The sequence below is a fragment of the Schistocerca gregaria genome, chromosome 1 (genome assembly GCF_023897955.1).
Source record: "Schistocerca gregaria isolate iqSchGreg1 chromosome 1, iqSchGreg1.2, whole genome shotgun sequence".
Classification (NCBI taxonomy): domain Eukaryota; kingdom Metazoa; phylum Arthropoda; class Insecta; order Orthoptera; family Acrididae; genus Schistocerca; species Schistocerca gregaria.
In genome coordinates, this window is record NC_064920.1 from 305,808,386 (window position 1) to 305,830,950 (window position 22,565).

General features: G+C 37.5%; 1 protein-coding gene across 7 annotated transcripts in view; it reads right to left on the reverse strand.

The window, feature by feature from the left end:
• Positions 1-8,294: 8,294 nt before the first annotated feature.
• Positions 8,295-22,565, reverse strand: part of LOC126342775 (leucine zipper putative tumor suppressor 2-like) — a 1,028,822-nt gene continuing 1,014,551 nt past the window's right edge. For all 7 annotated transcript variants that reach the window (XM_050001884.1, XM_050001885.1, XM_050001887.1 and 4 more), the window contains 2 exons: positions 14,127-14,351; positions 8,295-9,843 (listed from right to left, as the gene is read on the reverse strand). In XM_050001884.1, coding sequence (XP_049857841.1) covers positions 9,658-9,843; positions 14,127-14,351 — 411 coding nt within the window. In that variant the 3' untranslated portion in view covers positions 8,295-9,657. The remainder of the gene's footprint in view (positions 9,844-14,126; positions 14,352-22,565) is intronic.

The window sequence follows — 22,565 nt, forward strand, 5'->3', positions numbered from 1 at the left end:
TGATGATGATGATGATGACGATGACGATGATGAACAATGAATGAACAGTAACAAGTACCTTATCAGATACCATCAAAGACCTGGCTCGTGGTGAAGATCCTGTCCGTACTATGCTACGGTAGATAAAGTGTAACAATTCTCAAATGTGTGTTAGTTATATATTGCCTCCTCTGAGAGCCCATTTCAAACAAAGAGAGTTCAATTTCTGACTTGGTGAAAGAGCAAGTCATTGATATTCATCCTCAGGTAGTGTTCCAAAAAATATTTTATTTGTTTCAAAGAGCAAATTTTTATATAACATGCTATTTATCATGTACATAATACTCTCTTGCCTTTGAAACTGAATTTTACTTTTGGTTTGTTAACCAAATATTTATTTTTTTCAGGTTCTTTGACAGACTTCAAAGGAACTAACTGTAATAATTATTGTTAGTTTCCAGAATGAATATTTCACAGTACATTGGTGTGTGTGCTGATTTGAAACTTCCTGCCAGCTTAAAGCTGTGTGCTTGAGTGTGACCAGAACTTGGACCCTTGTCTTCTACAAGTCAAAACTTGAGACACATGGTCACAGCATCAGTTCATCCAATAATCCTTCCCATACTTTACAGGAATGTCTTCTGCATACCATGATGAACTATCATTCTTAGAAGAACTATTATTGCAGAGAAATGGCTTAACCAGAGTCTAGGTGGAGTGTTCCCAGAATAAATCTTTCATTCTCTAGTGAAGTGTGCAGTATTTTGAAACTTTTTGGCAGATTAAAAAGTTGTGTTCTGATCCCAAATTCAAACCCAAAATGCTGCTTTTCACAGTCAATGCTTAGCTTAAGTATAAGAATTTTATTTGAAATCATTTTTATTTAAATATGTAGCACATGATAACATAGCATTTAGGTTCACTTCTTTAGATTAATAAGTAGCATGCAGATTGAACATGTTTATCTTTCCCATATTTTATGTATGTCCATTAGGTCTTCTCACCAGATAGCAGAGATGCTGAGTCATGATAGGCACAACAAAAAGATTCACACAATTATAGCTTTCTGCCATTAAGACCTTTGTTGGCAGTACACACACACACACACACACACACACACACACACACACACACACACACACACACACACACACAGAAATGAGCGTGTGTGTGTGTGTGTGTGTGTGTGTGTGTGTGTGTGTGTGTGTGTGTGTGTGTGTGCGTGCCTACTGCTGACAAAGGTCTTAATGGCCAAAAGCTATAATTGTTTGAATCTATGGTGAGTAGCAACTTTCCTTTTCTGGTATTGTTACATTCCATCCTGAATTTTCCAGTGTTTCTTCTGTTAGGCTTTCTGGAATCCCACTTCCTAATATAAAAGCTTTCATTGAACCAAGTCGTACTACACTATAAAAAAATTCAGGTCAACTGAGCCGTAATGGGATGTTATGAGGGCAAATGGGTGGAATCAGAGTCAGAATTTTTGGTTTGGCAGTGGCAGTGGAGGTCCTCCTCTGAAATTCACACAGTGCGCACACACACTTGTGTGGTCCTGCAATATATCTGCATGCATCTATTTTAACTAGTTCTTTATCAATGAGAATATTGCTATTCTCCTGGTGCTTTTTTATCAGTCCATTTTAATTTCTTCTCCATATTCCTCTTTACGAATATTCTTCCTTCCATGTTTCAAAAAGGTTAATATTTCTATTTTATTTCCATATGGCGCTGATTTTCTTTTACACTGGAGCACCAAAGAAACTGATACAGATATATGTAAACAAACAGAATAAGGTACTTTCGTGGGAAATGCCTATAGAAGAAAGCAAGTGTCTGGCACAGTTGATAGATTGGTTAGTACTGGTACAATGGCTGGTTATTAAGATTTAAGTGACTTTGAACATGATATTATATTCGGTGCATGAGCGATGGGACACAGCATCTCCAAGGCAGTGATGAAGTGGGGATTTTCACATATGACCATATCACAAGCGTACGTGAATATCAGGAATCTAGTAAAACAACAACTATCAGACAACAATCAACATTGTTAAATATCAGACAACGCTGCAGCTGATGACTGAAGAGTATCGTTCAGTGCAATGGAAGTGCAACCCTTCTGAAATTGCTGCAGATTTCTATGCTCGGCCATCAACAAGTGTCAGCATGCAAACCATTCAATGAAACATCATTGATATTGGTTTTTGGAGCTGAACTCCCACTCGTGTACCCTTGATGAGTGCATGACACAAAGCTTTACATCTCGCCTGGGCCTGTCAGCACCGATATTGCACTGTTGATGAATGGAAACATGTTGCCTGGTTGGATGGGTAATGTCACAAATTATATCATGCAGATGGAATTGTATGGGTAGGGAGACAACCTCATGTATCCATGGACCTGCATGTCAGCAGTGGACTGTTCAAGCTGGTGGAGGCTCTGTAATGGTGTGGGAATTGTGCAGTTGGAATGACATGGGACCCCTGCTACATCTAGATACAATTATGACAGGTGACAAATACATAAGCACCCTATCTGATCACCTGCATCCATTCATGACCATTGTACATTCTGAAGGACTTAGACAATTCCAGCAGGACAATGCAACATCCCACACAACCAGAATTCCTACAGAGTGGCTCCAGGAACACACTTTTCAGTTTAAACACTTCTGCTGCCCACCAAACTCCCCATATGTGAACATAATTGAGCATATCTGGGACAACTTGCAGTGTTCTGTTTGGAAGAGATCTCCACCCACTCTTACTTTTATGGATTTATGGACAGCCTGTAGTAGTTCTAGAATTTGTGTGTAAATTCTAGAACCACTCAGCCTTCTACTGTCTCGAGCACACAATATACTAGATACAAGTTTCGGATGGTAAAATCCTACTTACTACATGTCACATGTTAGTGTGTGTCCAAGTTTAAAATCAGTCGCAGGAAGAAAGTAGCCATGGTGGTTGCACAGCGCTGACAAGTACTTGTCAGGCAATCCATAGATGTTTTAGAGTAAGAACCATGGAGTTTTTTTGCAGCTTTATGCCTATTGTGTCACTGACTATTGTTATGTGAAAGAAGAACAGTTGAAAAAGTAATCTTGTGAACTCTTAATCCAGCCTTGTTAGAGGCAAGACCTTTTTTTCAATTCAATTGAAGTAGAGTCATTGTTATTAAGCCAACTCTTTTATAAATGTAATTAAATTTGTTTTCAACATTGGACAGAGTGAGTGACAAACTGGAAGTCGTATATATATTCAGAAAGTAAAAATTTTGTTCTGTATGGAATTCAAATATACTGTTGGTTAACGAAATGTAAAGTTCAAGTATCTACTTATTTGACAAGTAGAGAGAGAGGCTCAAATATTCCCGTACCTAGCATCATTCTATGAAGACAAAGTCAAGAGAGTTTTCCAGCAGCCAGCTAGTCAGAAAAGAAGATCGGCTGCGAATCCCAAGTAAGTCACCTCGTATAAAAGAAGTGCGAAGTTTGTATGTCTACTTCTCACTTTAAATTGCTGTCAAAACATTAGAAGCCCTGCAGGATTCATGGTGTCAATATCCTCCAGCACTACTTCAGACGTTACTTGAGTTCATGCAATGTCTTTTTGCCACACTGCTGCATGCTCACTGGGGCCCACATGATATTAGGCAGGGGTAAGGTTTGTTTGGCTCTTCATTTTATTAGTTCTACGTATTTGAATTGCATAAATTTATGCATACAGTGCTGTTTTATACCTAGTAGTAAAGTTTATGGCAATCATTCAACAACTGCAGTAATTAATTTTCATTTGTTTTACTTTAAATTGCTGTGCTTTGTAGATTTTAATTAACTGTTTACTTAATTGGTCTATTTCTTGTTTTCTGAATACATTACTGATAAGTGAGAGACTATGATATGTTATTGTAAATGATCAACTGGTTGTGTTTTAGGAAAAGTTTTCCACTAAGAGTGTGCAATTTCTGCTATCTTTTGAAATACCTGAATGGTTTAACTTCTGCTGTTTTCTGCTTTTACTGCACTGGTAACCTTGTTTAAGTCATCTTTGCAGTTACCTTTCTTTAAAGATGTTCTACAGAGCGTATATATCATGTATAAGATGGTTGCCAGTGTTTGAGAAAATAGGTTGTATGATTTCTTTTTAATTATAATGTGTAGCCATATCTATTTAGAGATATTTATGTCATATCTGTTGTTGGACTTTTTGATTTTCAAGTCAAAGCTGTGTGTAATGTCATAGTGGTTTTGAATCTATTTTGAACTGTGCATGTCACCTAGCTAAGGGTCAATAGAAGGCCACATCGTTTCACCTCCAAAGGAACCATTTCCGGTAAAGTAACAATATTATTACATTCCATCCTGGATTTTCCATTGTTTCATTTCCAGTAATGCATTTTGTCCAAACCAACCATAGAAGTTGATGAAACCTCAACATTAGTATCTGTATGTGTTAACTGATTATTTGTTCTTTTCACTCATGTATGATGCAAACAAATAAAATATGTGCCAGTTTAAGGCAGATTTTTTTCCTTCCAAACTGTGAAAATTCTTTCTAGTTTATTAAAATACTAGCTAATATACATGAAATTAGACTTCCCATGGGGGAAGACTTTCTTGTGCTGACAATTGTTTATTTGAAAATAGTTTTGTTCCATTCTGTAAAGGATTTTATCAGTTTTTCTATAGTGATGTTCAGGATTTCAGCATCCTGTCAGAACTTTTAATTTGTGCGTCACTGAGTGCAACTTTAGGGGACCACACTGTGCCTATCTCACTCACGTTAATTTAGGCAAGTATCTGGCCCATTTCTGAAAAAAAAAAAACTATTTGATGCAGGACCATAATATTTTCACTGTATGTTATTTGATGCTAATAGAGTCAACTGTACTAAAATCTTCTTGATCCATTTCATAGTTTTTAAGAAATATTTTTAAAATTTATTAACAAAAAATATTAAGTTTTTTTCTGCAGAAAATATTTTTTGTGTTCTTCCTAATGGGAGAATATTAATTAATGTAGTGCCAAATGTGGCTTTTTATGTTATGCCAAGTCTCTAAAAATTTCATTCATTTATTTATGATGGTTTCTAATATAATGTGGGCATATGTACTGAAAATTTTAGTTTGTGGGAAACTGACTTTAAAGAAAGAACTTTTGAAATTAGTTACTCACAATCAATTAAAATTGTCCTGCTGTTTATGATGACCCTTCTTTGGCCTCTAGCAGGTCCTCTAGTTTCTTTTTCACTTTCCTGGATGTCTGTCTTGCTTTCTTGGCCATATTGGACGCAGACCTGTCTGCATTGGCTATCTTTATTTTATCGCAGTGTTGCAGCCCAGTTACAATATTTTCACCAGGATTAATTTCCAGCTTTTTCAGTACCCAACACTTTGCAGTATTACCACAATTGAATGCAATAACAGCATGCTGAACTCGTAGTTTCATTGCATGCATGCCTACATGTACAGGTTTAGGAAGGCCATGCAGACATTTCCTTCGAAGGGCAGGATGAGCCAAGTCTCTGAAAATAGGTTTAATTGCTGTAATAACAGCAGCAGGAAGAGAATTCTGGTGAGAATAAGATTCTCCAGTTGCCTGAGCCCTCTTGTATTTCCACCACGAATTTTCTCGTGATGGACACCATCCATGATATGGCTTATTATCAGAATGGAAGAATATAGCCCAAACATCTCTCTTCATTGGCTCCAGATTTTCTTTATTTCTCCTAATTGCCTGCCCATAGTATACCTGCAAGTTTTCTACTTCAGTTTTAGTTAACTGACCCCGTCTGGTCAATAATTTCCCATCTTCTATTTTTTTTCCTCTCATATTAACAGTTAGTTTTCTCAGCCTTGTTCCCAAACTTTTTTGAACATGACCTACACATTCTGTTTTGCTAATAAGTGGCATCTCCATATGGTTTAGAGTTCAGCAAATTGTTGTATGCCTTACTGTCACCATCGCCCAAATATGTGGTGTAAGCCTCTTGTTTTTACAAAGTGATGAAATATTTGTTGTACTCCATGAACTTCTATATCACCACTTGTTCCTCTAAAATTAGCCACACAGTCGTGTTCTTTATGTTAACTGACTTTACAACATTTACAATATTTAGACATTATCTCCAAATATAATACTTTACCGGTGTCTACACTCATGGCAGTCACTACTCCATTCAGAGAAGTATGTCCTCTTTTCTGCCAACTTCCATCAAGTGCAACTGCAATATCCGAACATCCATCATTTTCTTCCACTGCTTCCCTAGCAGCCAGTTTCATGCTTTCCTCACTGACCTCACATACAGCTTTCTCTAATATTGCAGTCAGTTTTTCAAATTTATTTGGTGGTTGATGTAAGTCCATCAATGAACAAAATGTTCTCCCTGCAGCTGTTCGCTAGCCAATGGATCGTAAGGCATAAACTAATGTAGTATTGATTTTATAAGGGCCACTTGAATCTGGTTTTGAAGGACTCATAAATGAAATCACAGCTGAGCATTTAGTGCAAATTAAATCCAAAGCACTCCCACTGGCACTCACACAAATTTTCACACTCTGCGACTGACCACACTGTCTACATTGTACAAATTTAGAAATTACATCTGATAATATTCTCAAATTTACAATAATGTTACTGCACCCCTTGTGACTTACAGTAAATTCATTGTAACTCTCTTGAAATGGTGAGAGCTTCTTTGATCATGCACTTGTTGAAGAATTACAACACAGCAAAACACACATAAGCACTGCAAATGTATAAGAACTACTCGCAATCATACTTTAACAAAGCTAACTGTGTGATTGAAAGTGTGTTGTTTATGACCACTGCATTCCAAGGATAGCCAACACACTCAGGAGAGGGGAAGGAAAAAAAAAAAAACAAAAAATCCCAACACGCAATGTGGGTGACAGAAAAGCGGGCATTTTTTTTTTCAGAAAAATCCTTTTCAGAGTATTTAAATAAAACTCTAATCTATTGAAATACAATGAAAACAGAAAATAGATTTTTTTAGTAGACCTGAACCACGGTGTGGTACCCTTAAACATACATGCCCATACATCCAAAGATAACAGTTTTGAAAGTGAAGGAATGTATGATTTTTGTTAATGCTAAAAAAAGCTTTTTATTTTGTTCAATTTTTTTGCCATGGAAAAAATTGCACACTTATTAAGTAAAATCTTTAAAAATTAAAATAAATAAAATTGTCTAAGTGTAACCACAATGCTTACTTATGAGGCAGTTGTCAATCGAACAAGAGTAAACGTTCTATTCTGTTTGCAACAGACGAAAGCAAACCACTTCTACACAGCACTGTTATTTTATGACAGACACTGTGACAAATGTGAATACACAGAACTTTTGTCCTATGCAAAAGCACTGTAAGCATTACAGAAAGTATGGTTTCACAGTGAGTATTTGTGTTGAAGCTGATATTCGTTTTATGAGCATAAGTCTTGGTCCATGGCATAATGCTCTGCCCCCGTCTTCAGCTTCTAATGCTGGAGACAGCATTATAGGTTACAACTCAGAAAGCATGTACAGTTTCAAGTCAAAGTTACCAACTGACCACTTCAAATTTTACAAAACGACATCCAGATAACCTGATTTACAGTCAGTCCTTTTTTCCCCTATCCTCCTACATTATGTCCTTCAGTCATCATCCTATTATGTGAAAAATAATGTTTCTCGACAGATGCAGTGTCTGAAGCCTGCATCACACAAATTTGCTCACGTAAATAGCTGTATCTATTCTGATAATTAGTGATATTATTTTCTCTTGAGCTTTCCCCAGTTATTATTTAGTAACATAAGGCTATTGAAAAAAATGTCTGTTTCATACTTAATTTACTCCTCAATGGTAGCCCATCATCAACACGTCAGTGACTGATTATTCAAGAATGTGTTTCATAAATATTAATTCCCAGGTGTGTGTTTTTCATAGGGAAACTACAATTCTGAACCTTTTAATTCTAACAACCACAAATGTACACAACACAACACATTTTCTCCAGTGACTAACTGTTAATTAAAGTATTTTGTCTGCAGACTATTACAGAAGTGATTGTTCTGAAAGATGTATGTTGATGTAGTAACTATAAATTGATCTTATTCTGTAGATGAAATTTGTTTGGTGTAATTCTTTGCAAGACAATGGCAAATACAGAAAATTTTCCTGAAACCAATGTAAAAGTTATAGTCTTGAAATTAAATCCTGTAAAAAAATTTAAGTATTTAAAACTGTTCCAACTAAATTGTGATTTCGTTTGCTGTATTTTGTCTTGGTGAAGTGAGAACTTCTATTCAGAGACTTGGATATTCAAACAAGAATCATTTATTTATTTCATCATCACATTAAAATTTTATTAACACTGAATGTCATGGTTAATTAAATTACATAATTTATCTTTCACAGCAGTTTGGATTAAATAGTACATATATTAATGTGACACTTTGGTAGTAAATAATCTGTCACACCTTAGGAGAAAATTATACTCCAAGTGGTGTTGGACAGTGGCATGCAGATGGCAATTGTTGTCAACAAAAGTTGTAAACAAAACTCATTTTTTATCTCCAAATACTGTTGGCAGTCACTTCCATAAACTGCTATCACTAAAATTGTGAGAAAGTGGAGATGATAACCTATGTTCAGTAGTATTTGTGCTCAATAGTCACTCATTTCTTCATTTGAACACAAGTGTTATTAATTTTATACTATTGCTTATTTTTATTTTAAGTTTTATTGAATCACCAATGAAGAATGGAAATAATGTTTGCTACATAGGGAATAAGGAGTGTTTTGAACTTTAATGACAATCCTGAAAACTGATTAAAGTTCTGTGGCAATATAATGCTCAAAATAGACATTTGCTGTAAACCAATGTCACAGTTGTCCACATGCATCCACAATTCTGCCCTAAAGCTTGTATTACAATGGTGAAATTATGATAGTCACATCTCATAACTGCAAAACTAAAATTTCACCAGGAACATGTCATATGAAAATATTCATTCCACTCACCCATTCATGAATGAAATTAATAAATAAGAGTAGTATATTTAGGTACAGTCTTCATGTGAAAACATTATAATAACTGTTTGTCACATTGTTATAGCATCACAAATAACTAGTTTTATGTCTGCAGCTGTTGGTTAATTGGCACAGACTAACATTCTGTTGCAATGAACAGACACAAGCTATAATATAAGCAGCATCTATGATAAACAGCTAGAATTACTAGTACACTCACTTGCATGAAGTAGAGGCATATTCAGTTGGTCCTGTCATCACACACTTTAATTACTTATGAGTTACACTTTGGAATATATACACGTCCATCTCCAATCAGGAAGACACTTCTCAGTTTACAGTACATTAAAACTGCAGAATTACAGTCCTGTTATAAATACTTAACTATCTAACACAATATTTAAACTGAAGATGCATTTCATACACTTACTTCAAAACCTGGCATAGCATAACTAGTAATAAAATTTGTGTTTTTCTAGGTGTTATTTTCTACAGAAATATACTGAAAGGCATATTCAAAATGTGTAAGCTCTTCATGGAAGAAAGCTATGTAGGTTGATGAATTGAGTCTTTAGGACCAGTATCAGTTCCCACAAGAGAGCACCTCAACTACACAGGCACTTGCCTGCAGTTTTCGTCATCTGCAACCTCAAAGCTCAATAGTATGGCCCATCTCGATGGCTGGTAGCTTCTTGGGAGCAGCTGCTGTTTTCGAATCCAGTTCCAACTCTAACGTAAGACTCTCAACTTCTGCCTCGAGTGACTTCGTGCGACGGAACATCTGCACGTAGTTGAGCTGGAGTTGGCGCTGGTAACGCAGTACTTTCTCCTTTTCCTGGAAAAAGACAGTTGAAGCTACAGAGAGAGACAGAGAGAGAGAGAGAGAGAGAGAGAGAGAGAGAGAGAGAGAGAGAGAGAGAGAGAGAGAGAGAGACCGACATCTTTCTGATGTCATTTTCAGACAATGTCTCAATGACCGATCTATCAGTATTCATTAAGTTGTGCCTGAGATGATATTAGATGTGATTTCTGCCTGGACTTTTGTATCTACAGCCGCATATTAGAATTAGTTTTTCACAATATATCCAGAGTCAAGATCATGATCATGCGCAACACTACCACTTGTACTACTTTGATGGAAGTGTACCACATCAGCCATTGAGATATTCCACAGAAGAATAGCTTCTCAGATAGAAGTTGCTTTGTGGTATACCCTCTTGAAAGGATGAACCATAAAGTAGTTATCCGAATGGGTCAGAAATCAGAAGTTTTGATTTGCATGTACAGACAGACAAATGATTACATAAATGATTTAATAAAAATTGGATGATTCATTAAAGACGAAGTGCTTAGCAAATCAAACAAGTGAATAATGTTTGTGTCCATCTCTGGTCCTTCTGAAAGCAGTTATTTGGCTGGACACTGATTGATGCAGTTGTTGGATGTCCTCCTGAGGGATATCATGGAGAGCCCTGCCCATAACACTCCAGATCTTTTCAATTGTGGAGAGACCTGGCACACTTGCTGACCAATGTAGGGTTTGGCTGGCCGTAAGACAAGCACTAGAAAGAGTGTGTGTGTGTGTGTGGGGGCATTACCTTGCTAGAATGTAAGCCTAGGATGGCTTGCCATGAAGGGCAATGAAATGGGGCACAAAACATTTGATGTACCACAGTGCTGTAAAGATGACAGTCAAAGAGACCCTGCTATTAAGTGAAATGAAACCCCAAACTGCAACTTCCAATTGTTTTGTTGTACAATGAGTGACATTCAAGCCAGTAACAAGCCACTCTCCTGGGCGTCTCCAGACATATCTTTGCTGGTCCCTGTGGCTCATCACTGAAGACAATTCTACATCAATCAATAAGATTACTGGCTGAAGATGGGTCTACTGATGCCCTGGACAGCTGTACGCTACCAACCTGATTGCATCTCACCCTACAACCCAACAACCAGGAGTGATTGACTGGGGTGCCACTTCATTTCAAAGCAGAACCCCCTTTGGTTGTCATCTATGGCAGCATTTCATCACAGCAATACATCAATGGTATTTGACGTCCTGTTTTGTTGCCCTTCGTTGCAAGCCATGCTGGACTTCAATTTCAGCAAGGTAATGTCTGCCAACATACAGTGAGGGTTTCTACTGCTTGTCTTTGTGTTTTCCAAATGCTGTCTTGACCAGCAAGATCACCAGGTGTGTGTCTAATTGAGATTGTTTGGAGTATTATGGGCAGAGCCTTCCAACCAGCTCAGGATGTCAATGATCCAACATGTCAATTGGGCAGAATGTGGTGTAATATCCCACAGGGGGGTATCCACCAGCTCTGGCAATCAAGCTGAATTGGTGCTTGCGTAAGGGCCAAAGGTGGACCAGCATGTTGTTGGCATACTTTATTTGTAAAGCTCTTTCTCTTGGTTAAATCATTTTATCTGAAAGTATAATCATTTGTTTGTCTGCACATGTTCACCACATCTACCAATTTCTGCCTCATTCGGATAATTCCACCATTGTGCATCTTTCTTAGAGATGTATGTATTATGTGAATCACACCTGCATCCTGTAGTGTCTTTCAAATACATTTGCGACATTGATGGGACACACTTTTGATTTTCCATTTACAAAAAGCATTGAAAAATAGTTACAATTTGAATTAAACTTTTTTTACTTCTGCATCATGGATTTACAAATCATGTCTCAGAGTACAATTCTGTGAACTAGTAATTCTCATAGCAGTAATGAATAGCTCAAAATAGAAGCTTTTAATCAAGTGGTCTTAATATGAATGAATAAAATTAATACAAAAGCCACAGACTGACTGACACAGCAAACTATAAACAAAATTAATAGTTTACTGTTTTACAGTTATAAGGTGCACTATTTACTTTCCCTCTCAAAGCAGGTATAAATAATGCATTTTATTTAAGCTTACAGTGAACCAAATCATGGCTGTTTCAAAAAATTAAGAATATTGTAGTAATAGAATCTCAAAACCTCTGGATGGTTCAAATGGCTCTGAGCACTATGGGACTTAACATCTATGGTCATCAGTCCCCTAGAACTTAGAACTACTTAAACCTAACTAACCTAAGGACAGCACAAAACACCCAGCCATCACTAGGCAGAGAAAATCCCTGACCCCGCCGGGAATCGAACCCAGGAAGCCGGGCAAAACTTCTGGACAGTGAACTAAATGTTAGATATTTTGAACTCATATATGATTATCAATGACTTAGATTTGGTGTTAACCAGTATTCATTTGTAACAGTGAGCACCTGTTTTTAGTTCAATTCTTCTTTTCATTTTGTCTTCTAGGTCTCTGCTTCTTCCAATAGCAAGCCACCATCTTCAAAAGGATTATTGCATAAACTGTTGTTATTGCACCTTCTGTTTAAATTCCGTCAATTTGCTGTCATCTATATATCTAACTCTCAACATCCTTCCACTACAATATTTTGTCTAGTACTTTCTCATGACTTATGTAAATTATGCATACTATTTAGACCTATTCTTTGAACACATAGGTTCAGGAACTTTTTTGTTGTTCTTGGATGATTGTTACATCAAAACATTCATCTAGTGTTGCATTCTCTACTATTGGAAATAAATTTATAGCTGTCATGTGTGAATTTGTCCCTTCAATAGTACAATTATTCGCTTCTTTTGCAGTTTGCTAAGAGGGCACAGGACAGAGATAAAAATCAATATTGCCTAGAGACCAGAAGCTGCAGCTGACAAAGCAACAATACTGTTGAACAGCAGCTTCCACTGTCAAGTGCTACAATCCACATGACAGTTTTGAGTTTATGCGAATTGACAACAGTCACATCCTTCCATTCTGCAAATAAACAATTTTTTGAAACATAGTTCTCATCTGATTTCTACACAAAGATCTAAATCTCTTTTGATCTGATTTTCAACAGTTGTCAGATTTGTTCATGACAGCTTCAATAGACTTCTGTATTTCAGTAGCAAGAATCTTTTGAATATGAGCTTATCAACTGCTCTTCACATTTAACTAGATCTTTAATCCGTAAAGAACAACAATCCCTTGATTATTACTATTCCTCATAAATCAAAAGTGACATACACTACTTGATCCCCATGAAAGGTTTTTCTATTTTATTTATGTTTCATTTCTTAAGAGAATATAATCACTCACTTGTGAATTATACCCAAGTATTGAGGCCAAGACTGAAATCTAACATATAACAGTAGTTTTGCAAAAGTTTCCTCAGACTGTCAAGCAGGACAGTAATTTCTAGCATAAAAACTGAACCAAAATACAGATTTTGTTACCTAAAGTGATGTTAGGATTCCTTTATCTTTTTACAGGCATAGCAGTTCTACAACTACTCATTACTCGACTTCCCAATGTTAGTTTCTCTGATATTTTTTCATAAATGTGCATTTACTGCTCCTCTCTAGCTTTACATGTAGTTTGTGAGTAGCTGAGTGTTCCTGGATTTGTTAACAAAATATCATAAACTGCTGCATACTACAGATGAAAAATGAAACATTTCACTGATACACAGTTCCAGGAGACACCATTCTTCTACTAATTTGCCTTCAGTAGTTTCGCTTAACTCAATGGTTTAAGCATTTGACACCTGAAGCATTGGTAGCTTTCCCATTTTCCTGCTAAGGGTAATATTTTACAAGGCAATTCCGACTCAGTAAATGAGACACATTTGCTAATAATTTGAAATATATTACCTGTATCCAGTTGTCATGGTAGCTTATGTGAGAGGCATTCTGGGATGGATCCCAATTATTTGATAGGTGATTGCATTCTATGTGTGAAGCATAGCTGACAGATGTGTTGTGCACTGTTTATCAGTGAACTTATTGAGCACTTTGAGCATTCTAGCCTCCACTCACTCTATTCTGTACATCATGTAATGTGTCCATTCACATATTTATCTTGTCACTCTATGACAAATGAAGCCTACTTTTGTAACTACAATGCCAAAAATATCTTAGAACTGCATTATGATACCAAAAGACAAGAAAGTAGCCAAGGGTGTGCTTCATGATAAATTTAGCACATTGTTGAACACCGATCTACCTTGTCAAATGTAGCAGATAGCAGAACTTTTAGTAAGTACTATGCAACGCACCTGCGCCCAGGTGAGCCTCTCACTCTGAAATTGTGCGGCCAAGTCAGCCTCACGTGCTCGCAGCCGGGCCAGTTCCTGGGCTTGTGCATCCAACTGTGCACGTAGTGGTGCCACCTCTTCACGCTGCTGCCTCAGCTGGTCACTGCGGCGCTCCAGCTCCGCACGCAGCTCGCGCACCTCTGTTCGCAGCTGCACCACTTCTTGCCCTTTCGATGCCTGCTCACCCTGCCAAATCGACACAACTGGCTTAGAAACTTACCCACTTCTGATTGTGTTTTCATATGAATTAAAAATAAAATGAAGAGTTTGGGATGGAATAGACAGAGAAATCACATGAAAAGGACTAAGGAGTAAGATAAGGTGGACAGTGAAGAAATGAAATGGATAAGAATGACATAGTAGTTGGAGGGTGATGGGAAAGGAGGACAGGATAAAAGACAAGAGTAGTTATGGGTAAAAATTCCATTATGAAATGGAAAACAAGTATCATTAGAGTTCAAACTTAAAATCCATTGAGGACATGATAAGCCTGAATGGGAAACTTAAATCCATTACAAAGTGGAAAAGTAGTTAAAGCTTTAATCCGTTATGGATCTGACAAGCCTAAAGGGACAGGAAAAGAGGAGGAGGAGGAGGAAGAGGAGGAGGAAGAGGAAGAATGGGGTGAAACAAGAGGAGTGGGACACAGGACGAGTAGTGAGAATCCACAGGAGATGAAAGGGAAAGAAGAGGGATGAAGGGGAGGATGAATGGGAGAGAGACAGTAAAGGAGTGGGTGGAGAGAGAGTGGAGAGGTGAGACAGGATGTGGTATCATGGAGGAACAGAGGCAAACAGTAGAGGAGAGGATGGGGAAATTTGATGATATGGTGAGGGCAATTTGTTGAGGGAATATGAGGAGCGAGAGAAATGGGAAAAGGGGGGCGGGAAGATTGTGTGCAAAGCTAGCAGGGCAAGCAGATGCACAAAGATGTGAGTGAATGGTGTGGAGAGAATATGGGTTTGAGATGTTGAAAGACTATTGCAATAGGAAATAGCTGTGGCATACATTATCTGATACATATTTTAAAAATCTGGGATCATTTTACTTTTTAATGTAACTGAGAATCACTGCAAGAAGGAGACACATGATAAGCATCATAAACAGTAATTCTAATTCCAATACAAGAGCTTTAAATGATAAAGTTGTTACAGCAATATCAAAATTCGTGCATTTGTCAGTTCTGTACTGCAAATTTTCTTGGGAATATCTCTTCTCTGTTCAGAATCAAACATTCTGAAGTCATCAATTTAGCCTGTCTGTTTACTAGAGATATAGTTGTGTTGAATTACTTTTTCACTAAAATATATAAGGGGACCTTTAAAAATAAGTTATACATATCATCTTGCACTAAAACAATAACACAATGAGAGTGGCATATATTCAGAAGAAAGTGCATGTTCTGTGTCTCCTGCAGACATTGTTCTACTGTGATATGGGGGGAATGAAATGGCACAGCCACTGGAAATGTTCTCTAGAGTTGAATTGTGTGTGGCGGTACAATCTTGTGTGCAAAATGCCTAAATTACACATAGATTCACAGTGAAATTCTGGTGAAATAGGGATGAAAATCTGTGTCATATCCAGTGGCAGTGAAATGTCAGCAATAATTCTACCAAACTACAGAGACAAGTGATGCTGACTGGAAAGGAAAGCTATCAACATCAACCGCAGATGACAATGGCAAGGCAATCGAGAAACTTATTCCCACCAATCACAGATTTATTGATGAAAAAGAAGTTCTCATGGTGGTTCCTTAATAATTCAGTGATCAAGGAGCAGATTTCTGTTGTTAAGAAACTGAACTATTGGTAGAATATTCTGACTGTAGTATACAGAGAGTTGGAAGCTTCTCTAAAAAATAGTATCATGTATGGCAGTCATTTCGTAGTGCAGCATTCATTGAAAATTACTTGGGCTGCCAAAGTAATGTGTAACTTATTTTTTAAAGTCCCAAACCCTCTACACAGGTTGGCAGAGGCACTGTTGCTGCCACTCTTCTGCCCTTCAATATAATAATCAAAAATATGTTGGCAGGCATGAAAATAATCATTTTAAATAGTTTAAGATGGGCTACATGTGGTCTTCACACTAAGGATGCTGTGGCTGGTGCTCTTCCGAATGTAGAAGAACTGGTATAAGAAAGGTTGTTTGAAAGTATTGAGGGGGTTCCAAAGTTTAATTGTGTATGGAAAAAGATGGGGGCAATTACAATGATGAACATAAAGAGTGGGATGGAGCTTTCATTCCAAATGTGAGATGTCAGGAACATTATATTTGATAGGATGGTTAGACAACTCCAATGGAAATAAAGTTTCTGAAATAGGCATTGTAACAATACAAGAATTAGATATATTATTAAGATCAGTAAAAATTAGGAAGGCACTTGGATTAGATGGAGTGCATATGAATTTTACAAATGTAGTAGTATAATATACATATCAAGAATCTTACATCTACTTAATAAATTCTCGAAAAATAGCTAGTTACCTCTCTCTTTGTCAATTAAAAATTGTTGTATAGAGAAGAATGCAAAAAATACAAAGACAACAGAGAAATTAGTCTGATGAATGCACGGTATAAAATCTATAGTACAATAATAAATAAAAAATTAGAAACTATTGCAGACTGTCAGTTAGGGGAAGAGGAAGGTAGATTTAGGAAAGGAAGGTGGTGTGTAGATAACGTCCTGACCATCGGACAAACAATAAAACAAAGAAGAGATAAGAACTTTTAAACATATTCCACTTTTCTACGGTTTCCTAATGTGTTCAACAGGGTAAACTGAATAAAATTGTGGCAAATACTGGAAAATGAGGGCTACCCACCACACCTAATTTTGGTAGTAAGCAGTCTTTACAGAAATACTAATTTTATCATTTGCATGGGTTTAAAAGAAGTCAAAGATGTCTACAAAATGTAGAACTTAGACAAGGGTGTAGCTTATCATGCACATTTTAGTAGTTACATATACTGACAATATTTTAAAGATACAGGGAATGATGATAAACCCAGGATATGAAACATCTGTGTTTGCAGAAGATACAATGATTAAAAAAAGACACACATTTACAGAAACATTATAATTTTACAACCTCCATTAGCAAAATTAAAATTATGGCTTTTAGAGGTAAAGATCTTCTCAGATTTAAGATTCTACTGCAAAAAAAAACATTTTCGAACAACTGTGGAATTTTAAGTGCCTTGCCTATCCACACACAATGATCTGTCTGCGCACATCACATCTGCGCAGACAGATCGTTGCGTGTGGACAGAAGATTTGGACCAGCCTGAGGTGTGTGCAAACCTGGAAGTTGGAGTTGGAGGTTTGAGCGAAACCTCTCAAATCTGTGGGTTCAAACCACATCTGCGCAGACAAGTAGGATCGTGTGGACAGCAGATTGGCGCAAAACTGTCGCGGAACAGCTGTTTGCTCAGTCTAGTGTTTGTATTTGTACGCACATGGCATTAAAATGGTTGATACTCGTCAGTGTTCTCGAGAGTTTGTAAGCGAATTCATTGAAATATATAGAAACTACCCATGTTTGTGGAAGATTAAAAGTAAAGAATATAGCGACAGAGACAAAAAGACAGCAGCATAGAATGCTAGACTTGAAAAATTGCGGGCAGTTGACGCCTCTAAAAAAAAAAAAAAAAAAATAAATAAATAAATAAATAAATAAATAAATAAAGTTACGGAAAAAAATTTCGTTGCGAACTGTTTACCGAAAAGAGTTGTCTAAAGTTCAGAAATCTAGAATATTTGGTGTAGGAGTAGATCAAGTATACCAGCCAACGTTATGGTATTATGATCTGCTTGGCTTTCTTAGTGATCAAAAAACGCCAAGACCAAGCAGGAATACAATTGAAGATGAAATTGGAGTGTCAATGTGTGCGAGGAAATGGAACACGAGGTAATGTAAAACAATAGTATAATTATATTAACTATAGTATTCACAACCACAGTACTACAAGTTAAACTTTTCAGGCAGATAACGAATCTCTGTCTAGAATTCGGAGTGGAGTTTTGTATCCTGGAACATAAGTTTGTAACAGGTTGCTTCTACACAGTAGCGAACTGAAAATGCCTACTCAGAAACAAAGTAAACCATAGCTCATAGGCCGTGTAGGTATATACTCTCTAATAATGTAGGCCTACTGTGTTTCAAACACATCTACAACAACAAAAATATTATCTGTAACTTGACAGACTTAATTTACTTGACTTACCTTCATGAACTCATCCTTCAGGACAGCTTAAATAGCTTCACATGTGTTGGGCATTATTTCACTCAACGCTTGTTTCGATATTGCAGTTGAAAATTCCAAATCCTTGTAGCTCCTTCCTGTTGCTAGGAATCTTTTAATGTTACCGCTAGCCGTTCATGAGGAGAAATTGCCCTTCTCATACAAGTATTTTTTCTCATAATATGAGGGGTTACAAGCTTTAAGAGATAATTATAAGTTTCGACATCCATCCGCAAATAATTTCTCCAGTCGTTAGGTTCGCCCTGCAACTCTCGCAGTAAATTTACGTGAGAAAACTGCTTTCGCTTTAGCAGCCACTGTCTACACAATTTTGACCACTTACTCTGTTCCCTGCGGTTGGTCTGAATGTTGTTTGCAACACAAGTTGCGAACACAGACCACAACAGAACTTCCTCCATTTCTATATTTCCAAACAACTGAATAAAATTTTTGACGTTTACGGGGAGCGTAGTCGCTCGCCACTGAAATTTCTTTTCTACACCGACAGATGGCGGGCGACTAGTAGATTGGGGTTTGTGTCTTGTGAACACACCACATTTACAGAGATCTTTTGCGTGTACAGACATCTGCGCCGATGTCTGCGCAGACAGATCGTTGCGTGTGGACCGGGCTTTAAGCTTTTATAATGAGGATGACATAGATCAAAAAGTCAGGAAGTTTCAAGCTGCATGGGGACCATTCAAAGAACTTTTAAAAATAAAGTTAGAAGAGAAAATAAAATGACATTTTATGTAACTGTGTGTCTATCTAACTGCTTTATGGCAGCAAAAACTGGGCGCTGACTCAAAAGCAACTGAATAAAATACAGTCAGTAGAAATGAGACTTAACGAGTGTTGAAGTATATATAAAATGGACAGGATACGAAATGAAGATATTAGGAAATTTTGCAAAAACAGACATAATGTCTTTTGGGACAACAGCAATCAGTGAAATTATGATGTTACTTAAAAACCGTCTTGATTGCAAATATTTTTATTCATATGACCGGTTTCGGTTCATTCAGAACCATCTTCAGATCTGATTTCAGTTACAGGAGTAACCCGTCCAAATCCAGCAGTTTTCACATGCTACGTCACAGCAGCATGTGAAAACTGCTGGATTTGGACGGGTTACTCCTGTAACTGAAATTCAGATCTGAAGATGGTTCTGAATGAACCGAAACCGGTCATATGAATAAAAATATTTGCAATCAAGACGGTTTTTAAGTAACATTATGATATTAGGAAAGTACCAGAAAACCCTTGATACCTAAAAGAATTGGACTCTCATGTATAAGGCAGCTTAAAGGTTTTCTTTGCGTTACAAATGAGTTACTGCGTTAAATATTTGTAAGCGAGAAGTAATTTAGAACAAGTTTAAAATTAAAGTTCGTTGAAAGTCGCTAAGTGCTCTCATCATCAAACGCTGGATGAGTTTAGTCTGGGTAATTTGCACTCCTTTTTAAACAAATGCCAGTTTTTCAATCATCTCAATGTTTAAGACGTCATATGTCCAGCACTGTCGTAACATTATACAATTTTGCAGGTATATTCAGTGGTATATGTGTATACTGTCCCCAAAATCTGTTCCGAATACCGCTAAAACTTAATGCGGAAGATTGACTGCATGAGAAGCGAAAAGATAGTTAGGGTCAAACCTTTTCTTTCACCATTTTGTGGGGAATGTCAGCGAGAAAGAATGTTTAAGATCGTGGGTAATGTTTGTTGTAAGTCGGTAAGTGTTCTCATTCTCAAACAGCGGGTGAATATAGTCTGGATAATTTGAGCGCTGTCGTTTACGCTGCCTGAAGGGGTACACACATTTCTAACTCTAATACTTGTCCTATTGTGTTAGAGGTTTAACATACGATTATACCTGCTAAATGAGCAGATTACGACAGAATTACAACTTTTTCAATTCGGTGAATAATCGTACGAAACATTGGATATCAAATTTTTGTTGCCGCTGAGAGCTTTTACACAGACAACTTGAAACTAGAATTGTGGTCCATTAAGCATGAACCGAGTTAATGCTATTTAGTAACACAGAGTGTTAGGAAATTCCCCTCACAAACTTGCAGAGGTGCGTGAATACGTAATATTTTGAATAGGAACCCATTTCCGGAAATGTGCCGTTTACATTTTCTACGACGGTTTCAATTCAAATGATTTATTCTGCCACTTCTGCCGAGGGAATGAATTAGGTAACAATTTGAAAGGAAACTTAACGATGCATCCTTTTATCCCTTAAGCAGATTTGTTTGTATGAACACTAACATTACCTGTTAACAGTATTCCACTAAAGAGCCCTCATCGTACTGCACGTACAGAACAGTACGACTCGATGTTACCGACATTGTCCCTACGAATGATATTCTGGTACAAGTGTGTACTTGGCGTCTCTTCAACTTCTAGTGCAGTAGCAAAAACTCGTCCCAGCAGACCTTTGTCTCCACAGGAGTGTCCGAAATTAAACGTTGGATAAGACCTCACATCCGCTGTACGTCTAACGTAGTTAACGTCATCCTGTCTAATCTGTGGCCTATCAGGACAAGCAACTCAGACTTTTTCCTCGGAAGACGAGAACGCATTACTCGTCTGAACTGAAACCGACGTAGAACAGAAACAATGTTTCCGGACATAGGTTCCTATTCAAAATTTACTCTCTCCTCTACTAGTCCCAGAAGTACAGGATGGCGCACGAAATGTGTATTACCATTCTGTTTTTGAATATAAACTTTATTGTCAACACAGTCTCAAAGGAACATATACTACAATGAAGAGACGTCCATGGAGATTTGTTCTAACTCAGCAAATGCTCAATATGTCCACCATTTCGTTTCCTAACTTCCTTCAAACGAACACTGAAGTTAGTGATTACCCTACGCCAAATGTCTTCCGTAATTTCACTGCAAGCTTGAAGAATAAGTCTTCTGAGCTCCATTAAATCACGTGGATCTTTCGGGAAATTTTTTTCCTTTAGGTAAAAGTCACATGGATTGAGATCTGGACTACTGGGGGGGCCAATTTTGTCCGTCATTTAAGTGACCTGGAAACCTGAGTGAAATGATCCGCATGTCGAAATGCTCGTGTAAAAACTCCAACAAAGTGTTTGCAGTATGTGGCCTTGCTGCATCTTGCAAGAACTAGTGCGTGTTGAAGGGCAAGGCAGCAGTAAGAAGCTGTGGAATGAAGCTATTGCGAAGCATGCTCAAAGAACGCTCGCTGTTCACAGTTTCTTCAAAGAAAAAGGGTCCAATAAGTCCGTGGCTGGAAATTGCTGCCCACGCTGTAATCCTTGGAGCATAATGGTGTCTTTCATGAAGCACTTGTGGGTTTTCCGTGGCCCAAAAGCGTACATTGTTTGTTTGTTAACCACACCGTCTAAATGAAAATGCGCCTCGTGTGAAAACTAACCGTTGTTAAGAGTTTTTTTCCCTATCCTCCGCCCACTGGTCAAACAAGTCTCTGCTGCTTGTGTTCTTCAGTGAGCTGTGTACAGGTCGTCTTGTATGGGTACATATGGAGGTCACTTAAGAATCCGTTGAACGGAGGGTCTGGATATTCCATTTGCACTGTTGCTTTTCTTCACGATTTCCCGGGACTTCTCTGTAGAGCAACTCGTACCGTTTCAATATTCTCTTGCGAACAAACAGGCTTAGGCCGAGGTCGCTTGGCTTCCAATACTGTTTCTTCCCGTACAAATTTATCGTACAACCTGTGGATCGTCTTCTTGCAAGGGACCCATCGTGTGTAAAGCTGTTGTCGAAAGCGCCTCTGAGTCACAACAAGGCTTTTCGTTTCATTAAAAAGTAACAATTGCCGATCGTTGCTGTGACGTCAGTCTTCCACTGTCAACCATTGCTGTTTACTAGTCTCCTAGCGGCAATCGTGAACTACACGTCATTTCGTAACTTATTTGTTTTTCCAAGCTCTTCTGGTATTGCTGTAGAGATACCAGCGGGGTACCTAAAGTGCCCTGTAAACTGTGAAAGAAACAATTGGTAACACATTTCGTTCGCAACCCTGTATGTAGTGGAAATTTTTGAACACCATGCAGATATTAAACAGAGAATCAGTAGATTAGATTAGATTAATACTTGTTCCATAGATCATGGATACGACACTTCGTAATGATGTGGAACGTGTCAG